General features: G+C 37.5%; 1 protein-coding gene across 2 annotated transcripts in view; it reads right to left on the bottom strand.

Moving 5' to 3' along the window:
- Positions 1–1,320: 1,320 nt before the first annotated feature.
- The window catches only part of KLHL1 (kelch like family member 1), a 126,896-nt gene continuing 104,712 nt past the window's right edge, over positions 1,321–23,504 (bottom strand). For both annotated transcript variants that reach the window (XM_087967435.1, XM_087967436.1), the window contains exons 8-11: positions 17,271–17,433; positions 6,836–7,048; positions 4,622–4,793; positions 1,321–3,194 (exon numbers count right to left, since the gene is read on the bottom strand). In XM_087967435.1, coding sequence (XP_087823561.1) covers positions 3,135–3,194; positions 4,622–4,793; positions 6,836–7,048; positions 17,271–17,433 — 608 coding nt within the window. In that variant the 3' untranslated portion in view covers positions 1,321–3,134. The remainder of the gene's footprint in view (positions 3,195–4,621; positions 4,794–6,835; positions 7,049–17,270; positions 17,434–23,504) is intronic.

Here is a 23,504-nt window from a genome sequence, read left to right as displayed (position 1 = left end):
TGTGGCTCTGACTTTGGGTGCAATGTGACCAGGGGTGGGATTCTACCGGTTTGGACTGGTTCGGGTGAACCCATAGTTCTGGTGATCGTTTGGCCCTGCCCACCTGCCCCTGCCCTTTTCCTGTGCTTTATTTCCTTGGTTTGATTCGCACGGCAGAGCAGTTTGCCACACATCAGCTGTTTTACTCACTGGAGCTGCAGCAGAAGGTAAGTATTATAACTAAAAATGATCTTTTCTAAATGCTGGGTGTGTGTTCATGCACGCAAAGCATGCACTCACCAAACCAGTTGTTATACTGGTTGAATCATACCACTGAATGTGATCTTCTGAATAGGCATTACCCCAATGTTCAGGGCCAGCCTCACCCAATTCAGACTTTTAGTCTACAAAACCAAATGCTAACACAAAGTGAGGAGGGACGTGTGTAGCAGGAAAGACAAAAAGCCTACAGATAAACAAGTGGAGGTAGCATCAGGAGATCGGTAGCTATTATAAGGAGGTAAGAGGGCTTTCATTTATTCAAGACCACAAGCTATAGTGAGGAGCAGATCCTGGTGAGACTCTTGCCTGAAGCTCAACCTTTGCTGGGAGCTTGGTAGCAATTAGAAAAATGGACAACCACACCAAAATAGAAAACCTGTTGCTAAAATTTTTGAAGCCCACTCCTGGAATTATGCCATTGACTCATGGGAAAATACTGTGGGATTATTTTACTTCTTTTAATGCATTTCGTGAAAATAATGCATTTCATTTTAAAATATTTTTAAAGTCTAATTTAATGCTTGGCCTTTTCTAATCTTGGTTTTTAACACAACCCTTAAAGGCTGGTGTGGGAATGGTAAGTTTGTTCCATGCAAACATACAAAATGAGGACATCTTACCTGCAAGTGGGAACTGAAAGTATATTAAATTAAATCGGCAATGATGACTATACATGTGGAGTTGCTCTATGTTTTTAACGTCAGTTCTTTGCATTAGTTTCCTTAATTTATTTTTGTTTTGTGTTTTTTTTCAAACAAAAAAAAAAAAACTTCTAAGCAGTAAAGATATCCCTACTATCACAAATGATTTATCTGTGCAGAATCAGATTGATGGTTTTATCATCCAAGTTTATGTTCTCCTTACAATGACTAAAGCAATTTTTTTTGTCCTGAAACCCAGGGCCAATCCACACCCTGTTTCCCTGAGCCCTAAAATGTGAATTTGTTTCCCATTTGCTCCTTATTAATTTATGGCATTCAAATTATGGATAGATCACAGAATTCACATCAAGCTACCAGTTATAACTGAGGACAAAATGAAAAGGCTGAAAGATCCAAGTCATTTGGACACCAATGTTTTATTTAATTAGCAAATTAGTCTGGATGGAGAAAGACAAGCCAAAAAAGGACTTCACATTAGCCAAAGTTTTATTCCTGATCCAGTTGAAAATACCCTTGAAATCAGATTCTTCCCCCCACAAGTAGCAGTGGAAATCAACATCATTTTGGTACCTTAATAAGAAAGTTCAAGCATGCTTAGGATATAATACAGCCAAGAGTTACACCCATTTATGATCCCAGGCATTGAGTGACCACAAAGATGATTTCTGCCTCTCATTCGTATACAAAGCAGAATTTTACAAAGGCAACATGACTCACTGAAATTTTTTTTTTCATACATGCAAAGCAGATGCTCTGCTGGCAGGGCACATCATTATGGCAAGACGTCTGGGCTTCCCTCCTCTTGTATATGAATGTTTCATTCCTTACAGTCAAAACAGATATCATACAACAGCCTTATGCAATAACTCCCCAAAGTTTCTTTTAATGTTTGAATTAAAGATCAGATATAAAAAGCTATCAACTCAATCTGAAGAGAGATGGGCTTCTAAAAACCTTTCTTACGTGCTAATTCTTGCCACTTTGAGCCTCTTTCTTGCTTTCAATCTGTCCACATTTTGCCATTGATTGAGAAAGCCATTTGGAAGTGAGTATCTTAACCATGTGCCTAAACGTTCTTTTTCCAAATAAACAAGCCAATTTCTCTGAGTGACACTCGTTGTTTTTTTTAAAAAAAGCAAGAGGGCTGGTTCTCCCATTCAAAAATTGGGTTAGCCCCTTAAGTTAGGTTCAATCATCTGCAGCAGTGATCGGAGAGTAATTCAAGTTAAATTGAATTACAGCACAGCAAAGATGGCTTCACAAAAGGCATTAGAACTCCCATATCTCTCTTACTGCACACCGAGGTCCCAATGAGTCTCTCCCTTGTGATTGCTCAATGATATCTCTTAGAGGATACAACGGTGGACAAAACTGCCATTTTCCATCTTCTACATAATCTCACATGCAGGAGAAGTTAAAAAGCTTTGAAAGAAAGAAGGCTTCACATGCTTGAGTAGGGTAAATTTGAGGTCGTATTCCTTTGGCTCTCCTTTATGGCATCAAACACCAATTGTCTGAAGGTTCAACTCTTCTCTCTGAAGCATGTTTACTCCGCAACACTCAACAGAAACACAATTCCATCCAAGCCATCTGTTCGCTTAGTTGGAAGGACCAGTCATTGATTAGGAAAACAATCATGGTTTAATGTTGAATCATTTTTCAATGACGGAAAAGAACTGTGCCTTTGTACTTTATTACAGGAGGAAACAAAACTAGAATGTTGTCCCGTCTCATTATTGTCTGTGTCAGTAGCAAAGTGCTAAAATGTTTGAAGATAAGGCCTTAAGCGAAGAAAGAATGCACATAAATAAAATACAACTTTTAAAGAAAACACTATGTTTTACAAAGTGACAGTGTGCTGTGATGGAGTTAAAATATCTAGTGCTATGAAAACCATCCATTTCTTAAGAAAATTTGGTCTTTTGCTTGGTTCCTTTTAAATAGCCAATAGATCAGTAATTTAATTTCTTCCTTTTCACATAGACAGATTGGCTACTAAAACAGATTTTCCCCCTTGTTAAACCATAAAGCAGTATCTACTAATAGGAAAGGACATTGAATCCTCATTTTGTTCTCTTCGTTTTAATGTCGGTGAGTTGTGATCAACAGAAGGCTGAGGGTATCTATTGACCTTGTTACTTGACAAAATTTTCTTTCTTGTTTGGCAGAAAAATCCTGCTTAGAAGTCAATAAAATCCATTACAGATAGTGTCATGGTTGCTTTATGACTACGACACAGGCTCCAGCTCTTCCAATATTTAGAGATGCCATCTGCACAGAAGAAATAAATATTAAGTTTAGGTTCCAAAGTGAAGATGAAATGCTAATAGTTTGTGGTACTGTATGTACTTCTGAGAAGTTTAAATTAACAGTTCATAATTCATGAACTTGGTAAAGTCGATAAAATATTAGCAAAATCCATAAACAGTAGTCAAATTCATGATATCCAGAATTTCCAAATAGATATTAAATCATGACAAGCTATTTAAACCAAACTTACTTACTTCTTCCTTCCTTCCTCCCTCCCTCCCTCCCTCCCTAGCTCCTTTCCTTTCCTTTCCCTTTCCTCCCCTCCTTCCCACTTTGATTTCAATGCCATCTTTTCTGATGTCTACAAAGTAGTATTGTTCTAGAACACCACTGTATATTCACAATTAAGATACAAACATAAATAATGTAACCTCAGTATAGTGACAAAGCATTTAAAATGAGTGCTGCTTGCAATCTATTATGTCTCTGTATTTATTCAAATTAATTTTTATTCTAATTATATAGACCTAAAGAGCAAAAGTCTTGTTTAGGAATGTTCTTAAAAAAGAACATAGATAGTATTTGATTTCAGATCATGTAGTCATACCTGTTTATGTACAATCCTATGTGATAATTACTAGTATAATAAAGAAATTTGCATTTTATCTGAAGAGAGCCATAGGAGGCGTACAACTATAAGAAGGAATTCTGATATATCATGTTGGTCTAGGACCAAGCTAGAGAATACACAATGGAAAATAGAGCTTTATCAACTGGGTTTTTTTTCCCAATAAAACTAGACAGGACCTGGAATTTTAAATAAGAGAGAGGAAGAAAGACACCATTGTACATGACAAGTTAAATTCAGACTAAAAAGATCAACACAAGTATTCCAGAAAAAGACCTGATAACAATAGTAGTGTTCAACGATTGGGAAGTTCAATGACTAACCCGTTATTGCATAAAATGTTAATCTTAATCATCTAAGAACAAAATATTGGCTTTTCTTTAATAAGACCTTGAGACATTGTAGAGTAAATCATTATTATAATTCAGAGGTGGTATTCAGCAGGTTCTGACCAGTTCTAGAGAATCAGTAGCAGAAATTTTGAGTAGTTCAGAGAACTGGCAAACACCACCTCTGACTGGCCCCATCTATTCTCTGACTCCCGAGTCCCAGCAGATCGGCTGGGTCTTCTTTGTTGCCCTGCACAGGAGAACGGAGCTGGAAAGCAGGCTAGTGGGGTGGGGTGGGAATGGAGAGTTTGCAGTAACCTTTCCCTGCCATGCCTACCAAGCCACACTCACCAAGCCACGCCCAAAGAACTGGTAGTAAAAATGTTTGATTCCCACCACTGCTAAAATTGCAGTGCTATGAAGCCTCAGCTATCCACCAATCCCTCCAAAGCTTGCTATCAACGGCATGCAAAGCACACAATGAGGGATACCTGTGTCCATTCGTTGGTCTGTGGATCATAGGATTCCATCGTATTTAGGTACGTCTGGCCATCATAGCCACCCACTGCATATAACTTATCGCCAAGGACGCAAACGCCAACAGCATCCCGAGGCATGCTCAATGGAGCCACCATTGTCCAGGTATCAGTTTTGGGGTCATACCTACACAACGAAAGACAAAGTATACCAGATGAGAACATATTTAGGAATCAAGATGACTTTTAACATTATATATCTTTCTGTCCTAGAAGTCCAATAGATTTGGTGAAAAGAAGGACCAGGGTGATATGATAGCAGTGTTCCAATGTCTCAGGGGCTGCCACAAAGAAGAGGGAGTCAAGCTATTCTCCAAAGCCCCTAAAGGCAAGGCAAGAAGCAATAGATGGAAACCAATCAAGGAGAGAAGCAACCTAGAACTATGGAGAAACTTCTTGACAGTTAGAACAATTAATCAATGGAACAACTTGCCTCCAGAAGTTGTAAATACTCCAACACTGGAGCTTTTTAACAAGAGATTGGATAACCCTTTGTCTGAAGTGGTATAAGGTTTCCTGCCTAAGTAAGGGGTTGGACTAGAAGATCTCCAAGGTCCCTTCCAACTCTGTTATTCTATTCTATTTCTTGGTGACGTATTTCCAAAATCAGTCTGTTTAGCCATAGAAGGTAAACACCATCATCTAATTATTTTCTTCACTAAAATACTGTTATTGCCTTCAGATAATTATTTTCATTCATTCAGGTGCTTAGTAATGTGATTTTCTATTTTCTTCATAGACCAAGCTGAACTATGCTTTAAGTATTCAGATACCTTGCAATGTGAAGTACAAACATATATTTGAGCATTAATGCTATAGAGATGTTGTGCATAAATGTTAAGGCATGTGTGTATGCCTTGACTGTTTGGTTGGTTTCTTGGTCCATTCTGAACAATATGATTAGAATATAAGGCAATAGTTATAGTGTAACTATTTCAGTTTTCCATTAGGTAAATTTTATAATGATTGGAGTTGGATTTAATTTTATTTTGTAAAGCCAAGTAAAACATCCCTTCATTTTCAACTGTAATATCTTAAGAGAATATTGAACAGTGTTATCAGTAGCACTGTTACAAAACTGTCAATATATTTCAATTCAAAATACATATTTTTCTTACACTTCGCAGCAATTGTTTCACTCCGGCTGACATTAAAAGGCTTTAGGCAATGGAAGGCTGTAAAGCTTTTCTTCCTACCTTCAGTTCAGCACTAGCAAACTGATTTCTTTTTGTATGCAAAATCTTTATGGCATCTCCTGTTTCACCTTGGGGCACATCACGTTATTATAAAGATTAAGCATGCGGCCATTTTTTTTTAAGGAGACAAAATAAAACTGTAAAATGAAGGCAGTTTTTCAGTCTGCATGCTCATTTCTTTCTAGGTCTATCTGGGGTAGTTTTAAGTATTCTATTACTCCCCTGCTACTCCTTTAGAAAACAAAAACAAAGAAAAACTAAATACAATTTCTATTCATTACAGCTGTGTTTTGTTTTCTGTGCGATGATGGGCATTCATCCAGATTCTTTGAGTAAAAAAGAGACAATTATTCAGTGAATACTATACTGAAATTTTATTGTCCTAAAGCCTGTAAAATAAAGCTTATGCTTGCTAGGTATGATTGTAAAATAAAACAAATTTATCCATGCAAATCCATCATCCACAGGCCCACAACTGTCTGGAATCCATGATCTTTCCAGAGGTTTGAAGATAATAGGACTTATGAAGATATCTTATTGAAGATAATAGGACTCATGAAAAAGCTGATTAAGGTTGAATCTATTTAGTACTTTGTAGGGTGGTAACTTCAAGGATTGATTGGAAAGTCAGAAAAATATCCCAGATGAAGACAATGCAAGTTACTTTGTTGTCCCTGCCCAAGCACATACCCATGATGTAATCAATAATTCAGTTCAAGGGAGATTGTAACATTGTAAAATTTTAAATTTGGAATATAAGACAACAAAGACAGAGAGAAGAAGCGAGTCAAAGAGAGAGAAGGAGAGAAGAAGCACAACTTTTATCATTTAATCTTGAACTCCCAAAGTGAATTGAAAATATATTTCTGTATCTCCAAAACCACTGCATTTTTTTGGGTGCTAACAACATTTCAAGTCAATGGCTTGGTTTGCCTTCAGACCCATTGAAAGTAAACTGATAGAAGATGGATACCTCTCAACATAATCCAAGAGTCTGGAGCAATGGTTCGAGGCTGGGGCATCATGGCCTCCGACAGCATAAAGAAAACCATCACAGGTGGCCACTCCAACTCCTCCTCTTCTTTTGCACATTGGAGCACACATGTTCCACTTATTGGTGTGAGGATCATAATACTCCATAGAACTCAAGCAAGAACTTCCGTCTCGGCCACCAACTGAGTATAACCTAAAATAAATAGCACAGCATTGTTAAGCATCAAAAATATCTTAGTCTTAAGGTTTCTCCTATATTACCCTGATTGTATTCTGATCTGTATTCTGGAAAGGACAGTGTTCAGACAGTCTTGGATATATTTTGGATACTGAAGCACTTAATCTGCTGACTTATTCTATAGAACGTATCTAGTCTCGGTTTTATACTCAATCTATATAGTCACTCATTGTGCATGTGAGTATACACACACAAACATATATACATATATATTTGAATTGTATCTCATATATCATCAACTTCATGTTGTAAATGATGAGGCATGTGTTGCATATATCATTAAAATTGTTGACCTTTTTTCATTCTCCTTCAATTTTATTTCAAGTCACCTAAATACTTTATTGTGGTTCTCCTAGGTGACACTAGGGTCTTTGTGATTATTTTACTTATAATGAGTTTGTGAATGTTTCTGGTGGAAGGTATTTGCTCTTCTTCGGTCAAATCGAAAGGAAGATATGTTGCAGCACACTCTCTAATGGGGCTTTTTTTTTTCAAATCAAGATCAGGTTAAAGTCCAGGAGGATTGAAGGATGGTGGTAAGATATTTACAGGAGACAATTGTAACCACACCATCTATTAACTTACAAAAATACAATAAGTTAAAAACAACACAATGGTTAAGGTTGCAGATCTGTAATTGGCTTAATCCTCCTTGACAAAATTGATTTCTCTAAGAAAAAAAAAATACCCTTGACTTAGTCTCTGGTAGATTCTTGCCTGATGTTTTGATAAGATCAAGGTCTGAAAGTATTTACAAAAGGTGAAGGAACTTGTCCAGGATTTACACTGACAGAAGGACAGGAGCAAAATTTCCCCTGCGCTATTACTTCGGCCTTTGAAACTGACCTTTTTCTTTTCTCAAGTCGTACTATAACACATTCACTATTCATCACAAATAGGTATTTAGAGTAATCTAGCTAATCTTGATGTTCTACCAACAACAGTGGTAGAAAATCTGGCACTAAGAATTAGCCCATCCTTCCGTATTTCTAAGCGTAGCAAAGAAATATTTGGAAATTTAGAAAATGTGAACTAAAAAGGTCACAAAATATTATCCAGTCATGACAAATTTTAAAAAAGACAACAGCTAAAACATAATATAATATTCCCATGCTACAGAGCAATTTTTATGTTTAAAACATAATATTATATTATAATTAGTGGTGAGGGCATCGATGGGTAACCAGAATTGTACAGACAATGCAGCAAAATTTTGCTATATTTGAAGAAATTGTATCATACTGATCTGACAGCAACAGCTGTATGTAAAAGAAATCAGAATTTCCTGCATATTTTATCAGGTAAGAGTCATAAAATTAGTTTGTGAATCCTGATAGAAGAAACAATATAAGAGGACCCGAGCTGGGTTTTCAGTGGCCCCTTGTCTACAGAGATAAAAATCTCATTCATTTTATATATTGACTCTCTAGAAGTGCGATAGGAAATTTAATTACTTGTTTTATATTGTTGTTTATGTAGGAAATATTATGGTAAATAAATTAATCTGATATACACCAAGCACAGAAAAAATAATCTAAATAATATCTATGGTACTTCCTGATATACGAGATATGTCAGGGTAAGAAAGTGGAATACTTTCATTTACAATGCATTTATTTATATAAGTTAATTTATTATATATTGTAACTTCTCAGTCTCTTAGAATGCTAAAATAATTGATATATTTCAAGTACCCAGGAACATCAGGTTCGCCTCTGCAGAGTTAGACCTAATGCAAGCATACTCACACCACAAGTATTGTGTCACCAAAAGAGACTTAATGAAAAATGCATCTGTTTTATATAATATAACTACTGAAGCATGGCATTCTATACGCAACTAACAAGTTATATTCTATTTGCTGGCCACAAATTGTACAAACCAGTGTTTCAATATATTGATAGAAGTAGATATATAAGCTGATTCATGTGGAATTTGTCCAAGAGATACATGAACTATCATCCAGAACTAAGAGAAGAAAACAATAGTACAATGGAGTTATACGGAGCTATTAGATGTGATTCAGTTCTTTCTAAGCATCTATGTACTTTATCAGGATAATGACAATTAGCAAGAGGTGTAAATCATTACTGTAAGCGATGACTACATTTGCTTTCGCATCAATGGGCTCTTACAAACGTGCACTTCGAAATAAGTATTTCTGTATCTAAAAAGCTTTACTTCATAAACAGAGCCAATTCGGTCCAATGCAGGCGTGGGCTGCTGGGTGTTCGCTGGGGTTTGGGAGAACTTCTAGCTAAGATTCTGTGCAGTTTGGAGAACCCCCAAATCCCACTCCTGGATGGCCCTACCTGCCCATCCCTCCCCTCCCAGGAGTCTCCATGTGGCCTCTTTTGGATGCAGGTAAGTACAGGGTGCATGGACGCTCAGGGAAGGTGAAAAACGGGCCTTCTGGAAGTTTGGGAAGGCTGGAAATGGGCCTGTTTCCAGCTTCCAGAGAGCCTCCAGAGCCAGGGGAGGCCATTTTCACCCTCCTGGAGGCTCGAGGAAAACCTCCGAAGCCCGGGGAGGGCAAAAAGCCCCCCCCCCGCCATGGTATAGGAGGCTGACTAGGCCACACCCACCATGACCACACCCACCCACAACCGGGCAGAGGACCCATTGCTAAGATTTTTGAAGCCTACCCCTGATCTAATGGTTAAGGCACCAGGCTAGAAACTGAGAGACTCGGAGTTCTAGTCCCACCTTAGCATGAAAGCCAGCTGGGTGTCCTTGCGCCAGTCTCAGCCCAGCTCATTTCACAGGATGTTGTTGTGGGGAAAAACAAGAGAATGAAGGGAGTACTAGATAGGTTTGCCATCTTGGGTTGTTTATAAAAATAAAATATAATAAAGGCAGAATATAAATAAAGCAACAAATAAATAAGTAATCAGAGGGAGAGAGGAATATCAGCACGATGTATAAAATGATCGTGAATGCAAAGGATCAAAAGATGAACTCTTTTCCTTCGGTTCTGGAAACCGTCACTTTGCAGGAGAAACCAAAGCAACTAGAGATAGATGCAATGAAGCATTTTTTTTATTGCTCCATACTAACTACAGTGATGATGGGCTCCTTGCCAAAAAAATAAAAATAAAAATCCCCCCAAAATGCCCCAACAAAGCTAAGTTACAATTTCTATGAATACAGTTTGTTTTTGCTACATTGGAATGAGGAAGAAAATATTTTAAATCATTGTATGACCTCCAAACCTGAATGGCTTTGACAAAACATTGGGGGTGACCTCGCAAGACCCTCCCGCATATGATCTGTAGGATTTTTTTCCTGCAAGAGTCTAAAAATCAGTTCTATAAACAATAGCAGTTATTTTGGCCATATATTTCCTCCTTTTACAGCCTTCAGTTCCCATGCAAAGGAAGACAAAGGTCTGTTTTTCCTTTCCTGAATCTACTCCAAGGTTGCGTATATGCGATTTTACTACAGTCCTCCTTTCACCAAAATATAAACCATCTCTAAGCAGGGAATAACATTCTGGCTACAACAAATGAAGCATCAGCTAATAAAGTCTCCACCTTGCAAAGGTTCCTTCAGCAAAATTCTGGTCTTATTGCACAACCTATTGGACTACAGCCAATAAATTAAAAGATGCTTGCTCCTGGGGAGGAAAGCTATGGAAAATCTAGACAGCATACTAAAAACAGAGACATCACCCTGCCAACAAAAGTGTGTATAGTCAAGGCTATAGTTTTCCCAGTTGATTGCATGGCTGTGAAAGTTGGACCATAAGGAAGGCTAAGTGCCAAAGAATTGAGGCCTTTGAACTATGGTGCTGGAGAAGAGTCCTGCGAGTCCCTTGGACGGCAAGGTGATCAAACTGGTCAGTCCTAGAGGAGATCAACCCTGACTGCTCTTTAGAAGGTCAGATCCTGAAGATGAAACTCAAAATACTTTTTCCACTCAGTGAGAAGGAAGGACTCACCAGAGAAGAGCCTAATGCTGGGAAAGATTGAGGGCAATAGAAGAAGGGGACGACAAAGAATGAGGTGGCTGGATGGAGTCACTGAAGCAATAGGTGTGAGCTTAAATGGATTCCAGAAGATAGTAGAGGACAGGAAGGCTTGGAGGAATGTTGTCCATGGGGTTGCGATGGGTCGGACATGACTTCACAACTAACAACAATGAAATTGTTGTAATAACTGTGCAATGAGCATACCAAAAGGTAAACTACTCAATGAATTATTTCCTTACCTCACTCTGATAGTACTTAATGGTGGCATTTTTGCCCATCTCATTTCTCGAGACATAACTAACAGGACATTGTATTGCACAAGGCTTGGGATTTCATTATATCCTTACCATACCAACCATTAGGAAATAAAAATAGTACCCACTATGTTCCTTCAGGAATTATTAATCAACAGTTTTCTTCAGAAACTCTGAGCAGTTTTCTGGAAACTGCAGGAGCCTTTGAATTAATTTTCATCAGATTTTTTTTCTTCATTAATCCATTGAAATAGTGGGACAGATCTATAATGTGGCGACACATATCCATAATGAATTTAAGGACTTATCCTTGCTTCTCAAAAAATCTGAGTTGGACAAATAAAAGCTTTTACCTACTTTAATATCCATCTGGTTTAATATTTATTGAAATTAAGTGCAATTCACTGTAGTGTTCTGAATGTATTCAGTCTTTAATTAATTACTTCTGGGGGGAAAAATGAACCAAACTTGGAATGGTCAAACTGGTACATTTTGGGAGAAAAATGGAACATTGCTCATTCATTCATCTCATTTTATACACAATTAATCACAGTGACACCTTGACAAGATGAAAGGACACAACAGACGGAGGCATGTTGACTTAGAATTTAATTCCATTGAAAATAATGTGACTTATTTCCTGAAACCTAGAATGACTACAGCTAAGCTAATAAAAGACTTCATACTGATGGATAAAGGGAATATGAAAGATTAAATATATTTCTCATTCTATAAAATAAACAATTCCCAAAAAACAGTGTTTAAACCAAACAAAAAACAGATTTCTAATTATTCTATTTTTTGTTGTTGTTATGTAAGAAGTTCTATGGGCAATGATTTGCAAGTTTTACTTCTACGCAGAATGCTCTTATTTAGACCCTTCCTTCCTTCCTTCCTTCCTTCCTTCCTTCCTTCCTTCCTTCCTTCCTTCCTCCTCCTTCCCCCCTTCTTCCTCCCTCCCTCCCTCCCTCCCTCCCTCCCTCCCTCTTTCTTTCTTTCTTTCTTTCTTTCTTTCTTTCTTTCTTTCTTTCTTTCTTTCTTTCTTTCTTTCTTTCTTTCTTTCTTTCTTTCTTTCTTTCTTTCTTCTTTTGTTATTCTGAATAGAATTTAAAGTTCCTACATACACACACCAACATCTGTGCTCAGGTACTGATCATCAATAAAGCTTTTCAGGAGCTTTACTATTATGAGAAAAGGTGTCGAAAGATCAGGCTTACATACTGAATTATGAATGAAGTCCAGATGACTCAGTAGGAAATAAATGTCAACTCAAGTTTCAGCACGTTATGTATTTAAACTTCACATTTAAAGAAAAAGGCAAAAGTCTTCAGGAAGCTAAATTCATCCAGGAACAATGAACGAAGGCCATGTGTGCTTATAAATATATCCAATAGCTGGTTTTCTTAAACTTAGTACAGTTAAAAAAATCTACAGCAATTTTTGCTTATGATTTTTTGATCACAAGGTAACCAAATGTGGCTGCATGTAATGTCTGACAAAAAAACTGAAATGGGAGGAGTTCAAACAATAAAATAATAATAAAGTAAAATAAAATAATAAAACTCTTGTTTTCAGGTGCAAAGACTCCAGAAGGGAAAAAAAATGGAACTACATATATACAGATCTTACTCCTTCCTAGTGAAACTTCTCTTCCTAGAGAACACCAAGGATAACTGGAACATTTCCATCACATCAACTTCCCCTTTAGGATTTTGGTAGAAATGATATCAAGATGAAGAGTCTATCATGCACAGGTGGCCAGCAACAACTTGTAAAACAATTCTGTAGAGCTATACCAACAGGACCAATGCTTCAGGGCTTTGAGGAAAAGGCTTCCTTTAGACCACTGTGCCTTGAAATGCACCCAAAATGCAATCACAGGACCATGATGTGTGTGTGTGTGTGTGTGTGTGTGTGTGTGATAACTTTGAGGATTTTTTGACTCTGTAACTGGGCCAGCTGTTAAGCAAACTGTTAAGCATATACTGTATATATATACTGTATATATATGTTTTCTTAAGTTTTCTTTCTTTCTTTCTTTCTTTCTTTCTTTCTTTCTTTCTTTCTTTCTTTCTTTCTTTCTTTCTTTCTCTCTCTCTCTCTCTCTCTCTCTCTCTCTCTCTCTCTCTCTCTCTCTCTGTGTGTTAATACACACACACACACATATATATATACAGTGTGTGTGTGTGTGTGTGTGTGTGTGTGTGTGTGTGTGTATACTTGATGATGAATGAGACTTCATCGAAACGTTGCCTAGATACTTCCAATCTTACGCGGGAGAAAACCCGAATAACCAAAGATCCATATATATATATATATATATATATATATATATATATATATATATATATATATATATATATATATATATATATACACATACATACATATATATATACATACACACACACACACACACTGTATATATATGTGTGTGTGTGTGTATTAACAGAGAGAGAGAGAGAGAGAGAGAGAGAGAGAGAGAAAGAAAGAAAGAAAGAAAGAAAGAAAGAAAGAAAGAAAGAAAGAAAGAAAGAAAGAAAGAAAAAGAGAAAAAGAGAAAAAGAGAAAAAGAGAAAGAATAGTCTACATCTCAGTGAATTACTGAAGATGTATCTTGTTATTTTGCTAAGTAGATGCATGGCTATCAAATCATGGAAAAACAGGAAAATATAACATATGAAAAGTACAAATAAAGTTTCTTTTGATATAAACTAGGCAGCTAACGATTTTCATGGATGCCACTAAGCAAGGCAAAAATACCTAACATATACAAAAATACTAAAATGAGTTTATTGCTGAGATTATTCATGAGTTTCTGACAATAAATATATGCATATATGCAGACATAAACAAGAATGTTTAAGCAGTATAAAAATTAACAGCTTGATTCTAGCATACATCACAATAAATCTGTCCTCCATATGCTAAAGGCTCATTTTTATAGCTTACATTTTCTGTATAAATGAGGGTCAAACCTAGGTTATAATAAATATGTAGCACGCGGCTGAACCTTGAAGGAGATACTGTAGTTATAAGAGAAAAGATGTATAATAATGATGATGATGATGATGATATTAATAGATGGAATATGTTATACTGAGAAAAATAGAAATTGGTTGGAAATATTGGGAAAATTTTGAGTAGTACAAAAGAGAATAAAAATATTGGTGAAAAATGTTTGACGGCCCAAGATCTGAATAATTCAGAAGGGAGCAATGAATCATTGGCCAAAGAATAAATCCCAATGGACCATGTCATACCATTTTCAGAATTTGGGTTGGGAGAGCGTTTCAGAACGAAACTCATCTTTGTCTTTGTGTTATCAGTGAGCATAGCATGAAGAAAAATGAATAGCTTTGGTCTCTTCCTCTAAATCAGTTGTCTAGGTGGGTGACCTTTGCTTGAATAAATCAATTTGCATTGTAATTTTAACTTGATAAGGCTGCCAGACTGAGAACATGGATGAAGAATTGGACAGCTCATCAGACATTTAGCAGTTCACTGGTTGGTCAGCTATTGAGGCAGGCATTCTGAGATTATGATTATGGACATGGTAAGTCCTCTATTTGGAAGAAGTTTTAAAATTTAATTATAACTATTTGTAGATCCATTAGGTAAAGGGAGGGGAATATATTTGAGTTTTGATGTATCTTTCAGCATTCAGCCATTTTTTAAAAATGTTTAATGTTGGATATATTTAGCATTTGGGTTTTTTTTAACACATTTTTCCTCTTTTCTTGTTGTTAGTGTTGGATGTTTGTTAGTCTGCTTATTTTTCCTTTTCTATGTTTTATTTGCTGATAAATAAATAAACATGTTTGAAAAGACAGAATTGCAGTCACTAAACTCTTCCCTTTTCTGTGCCTATATGTGTAATCTCTCTCTCTCTCTCTCTCTCTCTCTCTCTCTCTCTCTCTCTCTCTCTCTCTCTCTCTCTCTCTCTTTCTCTCCCTCTCTCTCTCTCTCTCTTTCTCTCCCTCTCCCTCTCCCTACCTACCTACCTACCTACCTAACCTGCTTTAAGAAAATAATCTCTAAGATGTAATATTTTCACCTTTGTTTTTAATTCAGAAATAAATCTAACATTCCTGCACAATTGTAGAATTACTACCCATGTTAGGCTCCTGTTCAGATGTTCTTTGCATTTATTAAATAAATAATAAATAAATAAATGTTCAAATACCTAAGGAAGTTCTCTGTGTGTGTGTCACTTACACACACACACACACACACACACACACATCTACACCCTTCATCCACAAAGCTACTTCTCTACATTCTACACCATCTGTCAAGGGCTAATGAGTTTCTGCATAATAGTGACACTTTGCAATGTAGTTATCTTTAGAAATATCATAAAGAGATTTCTTTTTCAAAAGTGACAAAAGGTTGGTTTTACAATCCTAAAATATCTGTAATAGAATATTAGTCTGCTATGCTGGAATAATGTTCCCAGAACTGTCATATAACAGCTCAGTTTGTGGTATTACATTCCATGAAACAGTTGGTGTGCACAGTAGTCTTGGTATTTAAAGAGTGTTAAAGCCTGTATCCAGTGAACAACTTCTACCAAGGCGAGCCAAATGGATATTCCCAAGACTCAACTGAAAACTGTGGAAGATATGAAGATCTGTTGTGTGATTTCTCAAGACGATGTACAATGTGGAACTATGATGCTCTACAACTCCCCATGTGCAGATAATATTAATTCTTCCAAAGAAAGGAAAGAAAACTGACAAAATTTTATAACATTCTCCATAGAGCCACATGGTTATCATTGCAACTAGCAAACAGATGTTATGTTACAGGGCCATAATTCTCTGTGATCAGTTGGACGGGAATATATATCCTCAAATGCCTGTTAAGAAAATAAGCTGATGAACAGCAATGCTAAATTCAAGTTTGTTCTCAGTGGCTTTTAGCTCCTTGTGTTAGACCCTAAGCCATGCTTTACAAGTCACATACAATGGTGACAAGGACATTGAACAAAGCACACTTTAGCATAATGAATATTCAGAATTTTTAAATTGGCTAAATTAGTGGGTGAGTTTAAACAGATTAAGTTGGAAAAGTACCATCAAAGTAAATTTGCCTTACTGTGCCCAAAAAGTGAACTATGGGGGTGGGTGGGGGTGAGCTGATGCTTGCTAATTTAGCAACAATCTCCCCCTAAGATAAGTTTGACTTCAGAGGAAGTTTGTTGAAATACTTACTTTTATTTCAAATTCCTCAAAATTCTGCTTGCAGACTTTAATTAGTTTGGCAGTTAAAATTACAAAATGGTTACTTCAGTGCTTCACAGTTTGTATGTCCTCAATTTCTATTTTTATTCTATTTCATTTGAGGGATAGAATAGATAGGTATATTATCTATGAGCCATGGAAACACAGTGGTTATAATGCAATGTTGCAGACTGACTCTGCCCACAGCCTGGAGTTTGATCCTGACTGGCTCAAGGTTGACTCAGCCTTCCATCCTTTTAAGGTTGGTAAAATGAAGACCCAGATTGTTGGGAGCAACATGCTGATATTTGTAAATCACTTAGAGAGGGCTGCAAAGAACTATGAAGTGGTACATGAAGTCTAAGGGCTATTGTCATTGCTATTGCTATATTGTAGAATATACAAGGACTAATAATTGGGCTTTACTAGCTAAGAGTTTTGATCAACTCTTTAAATGTTATGTAACCCTTCCTGCCTAACTGAGATTTTAAATCAGCAACAATAATAGAAAGGAAAGAGAAGAATTTTAAAATAGGTCTAAAATTTGTAAGGAGAAAATCATTGGGGGGAAATGTAATAGCCCATCATTTGGCTTTCTCGTTTAACTGCTTGGGAGGAAAAGCTACATGCAACATGTAGAGTGTTCTTGCAGATAGCCATTCTAGCATGCTTGAATGCCCAAATCGCTATATCTCTCCCAGTTGCTATTCTCAATCCCCCCTACTCACTTGCCATTTAAAGCTGCCACCCCAACGGTGCTTCTGGCAATGGACATATTGGCCACAAAGGTCCACTGTTGACTTTGTGGGTCCCACCTCTCGACTGTATTCAAATAGCTCCAGCCATCATGACCTCCTACTGCATAAATGGGCCCTTCAAGAACAGTAACTCCTAAAAAGAAGAGGCAGAGAAAGAACATGAGAACAGAACCAGCAATGGAAAGGTTCTAAAGGCTTAATGAGAGCGTCCTTGGTGCTCTGTGAGCTTGGTTGTTTTCTTGCAGATGTTTCATTACCCAAATGAGGTAACATCATCAAGGCTAATGAGAGATCCAAAATATATCATGGGCCAATGTAGGGAGACATGAAATACTGGCCAGATCCTACTGACATGGAGGTCCTAATGAATAGAGGAATAGAATAACAGAGTTGGAAGGGACCTAGGAGGTCTTCTGCTTAGCTAGGAAACCTTATACCACTTCAGACAAAGGGTTATCCAATCTCTTCTTAAAAACTTCCAGTGTTGGAGCATTCACAACCTCTGAAGGCAAGTTGTTCCACTTATTAATTGTTCTAACTGTCAGGAAATTTCTCCTTAGTTCTAGGTTGCTTCTCTCCTTGATTAGTTTCCACCCATTGCTTCTTGTCCTGCCTTCTGGTGCTTTGGAGAATAGCTTGACTCCCCCTTCTGTGTGGCAGCCCCTGAGATATGGGAATACTGATATCATGTCACCCCTAGTCCTTCTTTTCATCATACTAGACATAATCAGTTCCAGCAACCGTCCTTTATACATTTTAGCCTCCAGCCCCCTAATCATCTTTGTTGCTCTTCTCTGCACTCTTTCTAGAGTCTCAACATATTTTTTACATCATGGCAACCAAAACTGGATGGAGTATGCCAAATGTGGGCTTACCAAGGCATTATAAAGAGGTATTAACACTTCACGTGAGATTGATTCTATCCTTCTGTTTATTCAGCCTGGAACTGTATTGGCTTTTTTGGCAGCTGCAGCACATGGCTGGCTCATATTTAAATGATTGTCCACTAGGACTCCAAGATCCCTCTCACAGGTATGACTATTAAGCAAGGTACCACATATACTGTACCTGTGAATTTTGTTTGTCTTGCCTAAATGTAGAACCTTACTTTTTTCACCATTGAATTTCATTTTGTTAGAAAGTGCCCAATGTTCAAGTCTGTTAAGATCCTTCTGTATTTTAAGCCTATCTTCTGAAGTATCGGCTATTCCTCCTAGCTTGGTGTCATCTGCAAATTTGCTGAGTTCCCCAAGGGACATCTTAATTCCACAGATTACTTAGGTCAGGGGTCCCCAACCACCGGGCCGCGGACCGGTACCGGGCCGTGGAGCACTCTTTACCGGGCCGCAAAGAAAAAAAAAAATGGCGGCTTTCTTCGCCTTCGGTGAATGCTGCTGGGATCGGGGATCAAGGACACAAATGAAAGAAGGGGAGGGAGGAAGCAACCGAAGCCTGTCCTGCTCTCTGGCTCAGCTCTCTCAGTCGCTTTCTCGCTCCTCCACCAGCCCAGGAAGAAACTGCTTCATACATGTAAGTACCATGAAAACTTAAGAAAACAAATATATATATATATATATATATATATATATATATATATATATATATATATATATATATATATATATGTTTTCTGAGGTTCTCATGGTATTTATATGTGGATCTTTGTTATTCGGGTTTTCTCCGCGTAAGATTCAAAGTATCTAGGCAACGTTTCGATGAAGTCTCATTCATCATCTTCAGGCTTGCTTCTTGGCTCTGTGCTTCTCAGATCACTCTGAGATCACACAGAGCCGAAGCACAGAGCCGAAGAAGCAAGCCTGAAGATGATGAATGAGACTTCATCGAAACGTGCCTAGATACTTTGAATCTTACGCGGAGAAAACCCGAATAACTAAAGATCCATATATATATATATATATATATATATATATATATATATATATATATATATATATATATATATATATATATATATATATATTCTTGTACACTTTAGATATCTTCTTTGCTAGTTATTTTTATTAATGGTTTGCTTTGTTTTTAGAAGTTGATAGAGACCCCAGGGAAGACTTTATATCAAGGTGGGTTTCTCTGCCCGGTTTCTGGGTGGGCGTGGCCATGGTGGGCATGGCCTAGTTTGCCTCCTGCACCATGGTGGGGAGAGGGCATTTTTTTTTTACCTCCCTGGGCTCCAGAGGCTTTTCTCAAGCATCCAGGAGGGCAAAAATGGCTTCCCTGGGCTCCGGAGGCTCTTTGGAAGCCAGAAACAGGCCCATTTCTGGCCTTTCCGAACTTCCGGGAGGCTCATTTTTTGCCCTCCCTGAGCCTCTGCCCATGCCCTGCACTTACCTGCATCCAAAACGGGCTGTGTGGAGACTCCTGGGAGGGGAGGGGCAGAGTGGGAGGGGCCAGCCAGGAGTGGGATTTGGGGGTTCTCAGAACTGTACAAAATCTTAGCTAGGGACTCTCCCAAACCCCTGTGAACCCCCAGCAGCCCATCCCTGCTTCATATACATCAGACAGATCTTATTCTGACAACTGAGATACTTGACCTAACATTTTGGAGCTTGACTTAAATATATTCTCTCATCCTTCCTGAAAGTTCTCTAATATGCCTATAGTAGTTTTGAATAGCTCCAATACTTTTTACATGCCAAGGCTATATAAAAATACTAGGGAGTGAATTTTGCTGATCTTTCCTCCTAAGGATTTGAAATTTTTGAAAGAAGAAGGCCTCCTAATGAGTTTTAAAGAAGGAAGTAGTTAAACATTATAGAGGACGCGGTGGCTCAGTGGCTAAGACACTGAGCTTGTCGATCAGAAAGATCGGCAGTTTGGCAGTTCGAATCCCAAGCACCGTTTAATGGAGTGAGCTCCCATTCTTCTCCCAGTTTCTGCCAACCTAGCAGTTCGAAAGCATGTAAAAATGCAAGTAGAAAAATAGGGACCACTTTGATGGGAAGCGAACAGCGTTCCGTGCACCTTTGGCATTTAGTCATGCCGGCCACATGACCATGGAGACGTCTTCTGACAGTGCTGGCTCTTCGGCTTTGTAACAGAGATGAGTACTGCCCCCTAGAGCCAGAAATGACTAGCACATATGTGCAAGGGGATCCTTTACCTTTACCTTTATTTAAACATTAAATCTTTCCTTCCTGAAATGTTGCCATCAAGCCAGCAGTGGGGCAGAAGGATAGGTGGAAGGAAAGAGAGTGATAAAGTTGTGTAGTCATAACTTGGGGCACAAAGCCAGGCTGTTTTCTTCTGCTGTGCATTTATAACATCTGGATATGAACATCGAAAATGCATTCAACTCTCCTGGCTCCTAACATTGGGGTGGTTTATCCTGCTTTTCCAAGCCACCAAAACCAAGCTCAATGGAATAGTTGTAAAGCTGGATGGCATCTCCCATGCAACTCCTCTGTCACAGTAGGCCATCTGTCCACTGAATGACAGCTTTTCATTCTTCACTATTACTCACCTGGGGACCATTAGATCTGCAGACAAAATGAATCCTGAAACTATATGGCTTATTTCAGACTTCAGATCTCTTAATCATCTTAAGGAATTCTAAGCTTTATGCCGTTAATGGAACATCATTTTAAGGGGCTCTTGTATCTTGTTGAGATAACTGAAGATGGATACTTCTCAGTCAGAACAGAAGGATAAAAGAGATAACTATTCCAAAAATGTACCTAAAGCTAAAATATTTTTCCTCCAGTGACTATTTAACTTCCTTCTTTTAAGCTCTGTTTAATTCAAGTAGCATCTCTTTCTCTCTCCCTTTCATTTATCTCTCCTTATTTCATGTATCCCTCCATCCATCTATCTTCTGTCTTCTATCATTTATCCATCTTATACTTCCTTCTTTAACCATGAGGTTCAAAGTAACCTAAGCACGCAATTTTCTGACAATAGAGCAGCCATTCTCTTAGGTATGAAGAAGTCTTTAGATAATACAAGATTAGACTTCAACTTACAACCACAACTTGAATCACAATTTTGGTTGCTTAAGTGAAAAAGTCTCAGCTTTTCAGATATTTTTTTGTTTTAGATGCCTAAACCAGAGTCATTAAGTAACTCATTGCATGACTGGATCCGATTTTTAACAATCATTTTTACCCATGTTAAGTGAATCACATGGTTAAGCAAGTATGGATTCACCCATTGACTTTGCTTGTCAGAAGTTGGTTGGTTGCAAATCATGATCATGTGACCGCAGGATGCTACAACCATTGTGAAATCCAGCTGGTTGTTAAGATTCAAATTATGACCATGTGACTGTGGGAATGATGCATTGGTTGTAAGTTCAAGGAAATCATTTTTTTTTCAGCACTGTTGTAACTGTTGTTAAACAAATGGTCATAAATTGAGAACTACCTGCACAGCACTTAGGCAGCTTCCATGATAAGATGGTGTCAGAGTTAACTAAAGTTTCTTCTTGTGTCCAGGAAGAAAAGTTATTGTTTGTTTTCAACCTAATTCTGCGAATGTATGCACATATATCCAATACTAGACCCAATAAACAGACAGTGTGAATCTATTTGATGCTTTTTACAGTCTGGATGTGAGAAGAATATAATATAAGACACCACAAAGGCCTTTTGTTGAAAGGAAATAATAAACAGGGGAATTGTGTTGATTTCTTTAGCTGAGGAGTCTCATTATAGGAGAATCTCCAAAATCTTACTTTCCATCAGTTCTTTTGAATCCATTTTTAAAGGGTTGCATTTGTATTACTAGCATGTATAAAGGAATGTTTGATTTTTAGCATCCTGTTTAAGTTAAAAGAAATGAATCTCAGGTAAAAATGTAAATGTGTTTTGATTGTCAATAGAAATACATTAGAACTATATTATTGATATTTTCTTCCCTCTCTCTCTCCCCCTCCCTCCCTCCCTCCCTCCTCCTTCTTCTCCTCCTCCTCCTCTTCTTCCTCCCTCTCCCCCCTCTCTCTTTCATACACACAAAGACACACACACACACACATTCAGGAAAAGTTCATTAATGGTACCTGAATGTATCTGAGAATTGGGAAAAAGCAGTATTTTTAAAAATAAATATGGCACCCTCAGGGCACTGAAAATAAATTGAAAAAGTACCACCGTTACTTAGAAAGTAGTAAAAGGTGTACATAAAAATCATAAACTCTTTCAAATATCCTAACCAATTTTTTTACACTTCCTTGGAGCTGATCAATTGGACATTTAGCTTTACTGCTCTGTTTTTATGTCCGATATAAAATCCAGAAATTGAAGGGGTACTTAGGATGTGTGTCTATAATCTCTGACAAAGTGTTGCAGCAGTCCAACAAGAGAAGTCTCCTTCTGCAAATCTCTGCTTTTGGATGGAGAGATATTGTCTCAAAGGATATCTTTTTAATGCCACATTTTGGACGTTATTGTCTCTTTGATATAAAGATTTCACATGGTTAGAGCTAAAAGAGAGAGAAGGTGTTATATATGTTTAGTCAAAAGAAGCCAAAACCACTTCTGAAAATACTGCAATGACACTCTATTTAACTATTACTATTTAACTGTTAACTGTAAATTAAACTATTTAGTTTATTCAGAAACCAAAGTCAAATTAAATAGAGTCATTTAAAGTTATTTAATTGAGGGGTGCTTGGTGCTCTCTGAGCTTGTTTTCATGCAGACAGTACTTAATCTAAGAACAACTAAAATGATTAAAGGCCTGGAGACTAAAACATATCAATAATGGTTGCAGGATTTGGGTTTGACTAGTCTAGAGAAAAGAAGGACTGTGGGGTGGGGGCATGATAGTGGTATTCCAGTATTTGAAAGGCTACCACAAAGAGGAGGACGTCCATTTATTTTCCAAAGCACCAGAGAGTAGGACAAGAAACAATGGATGGAAACTAATCAAGGACAGAAGCAACATGAAATTAAGGAGAAACTTCACAACAGTGAGGACAATTAACCAGTGGAATCACTGGTTGATGAAATGTCCTGAAAACAATGAAACTGAAAGAGCTACAGATATTCTCCTTTATTGGTTATTTAATTACTACTTTATTGGTTATTTAATTACTACCTTCATAAATAGAAATGTCTTCAACAGCTTATGGAAGGCTATGAGTGAAACAAGCAAGGCAGAAACAAGATAGGTTCTGCCATCAAAAAGGCTTTTATGGGGGCTTATATCTCAAGATGTTGTGATATAAGCATAGAGCTTCATGTGTAA

The sequence above is a fragment of the Notechis scutatus genome, chromosome 5, assembly GCF_049901735.1.
Source record: "Notechis scutatus isolate UNSWTSFEM ecotype Mainland chromosome 5, rNotScu1.2, whole genome shotgun sequence".
Taxonomy (NCBI): domain Eukaryota; kingdom Metazoa; phylum Chordata; class Lepidosauria; order Squamata; family Elapidae; genus Notechis; species Notechis scutatus.
Note: the sequence above shows the minus strand (reverse complement) of the source record. Positions and strands in the feature narration are given on the sequence as shown.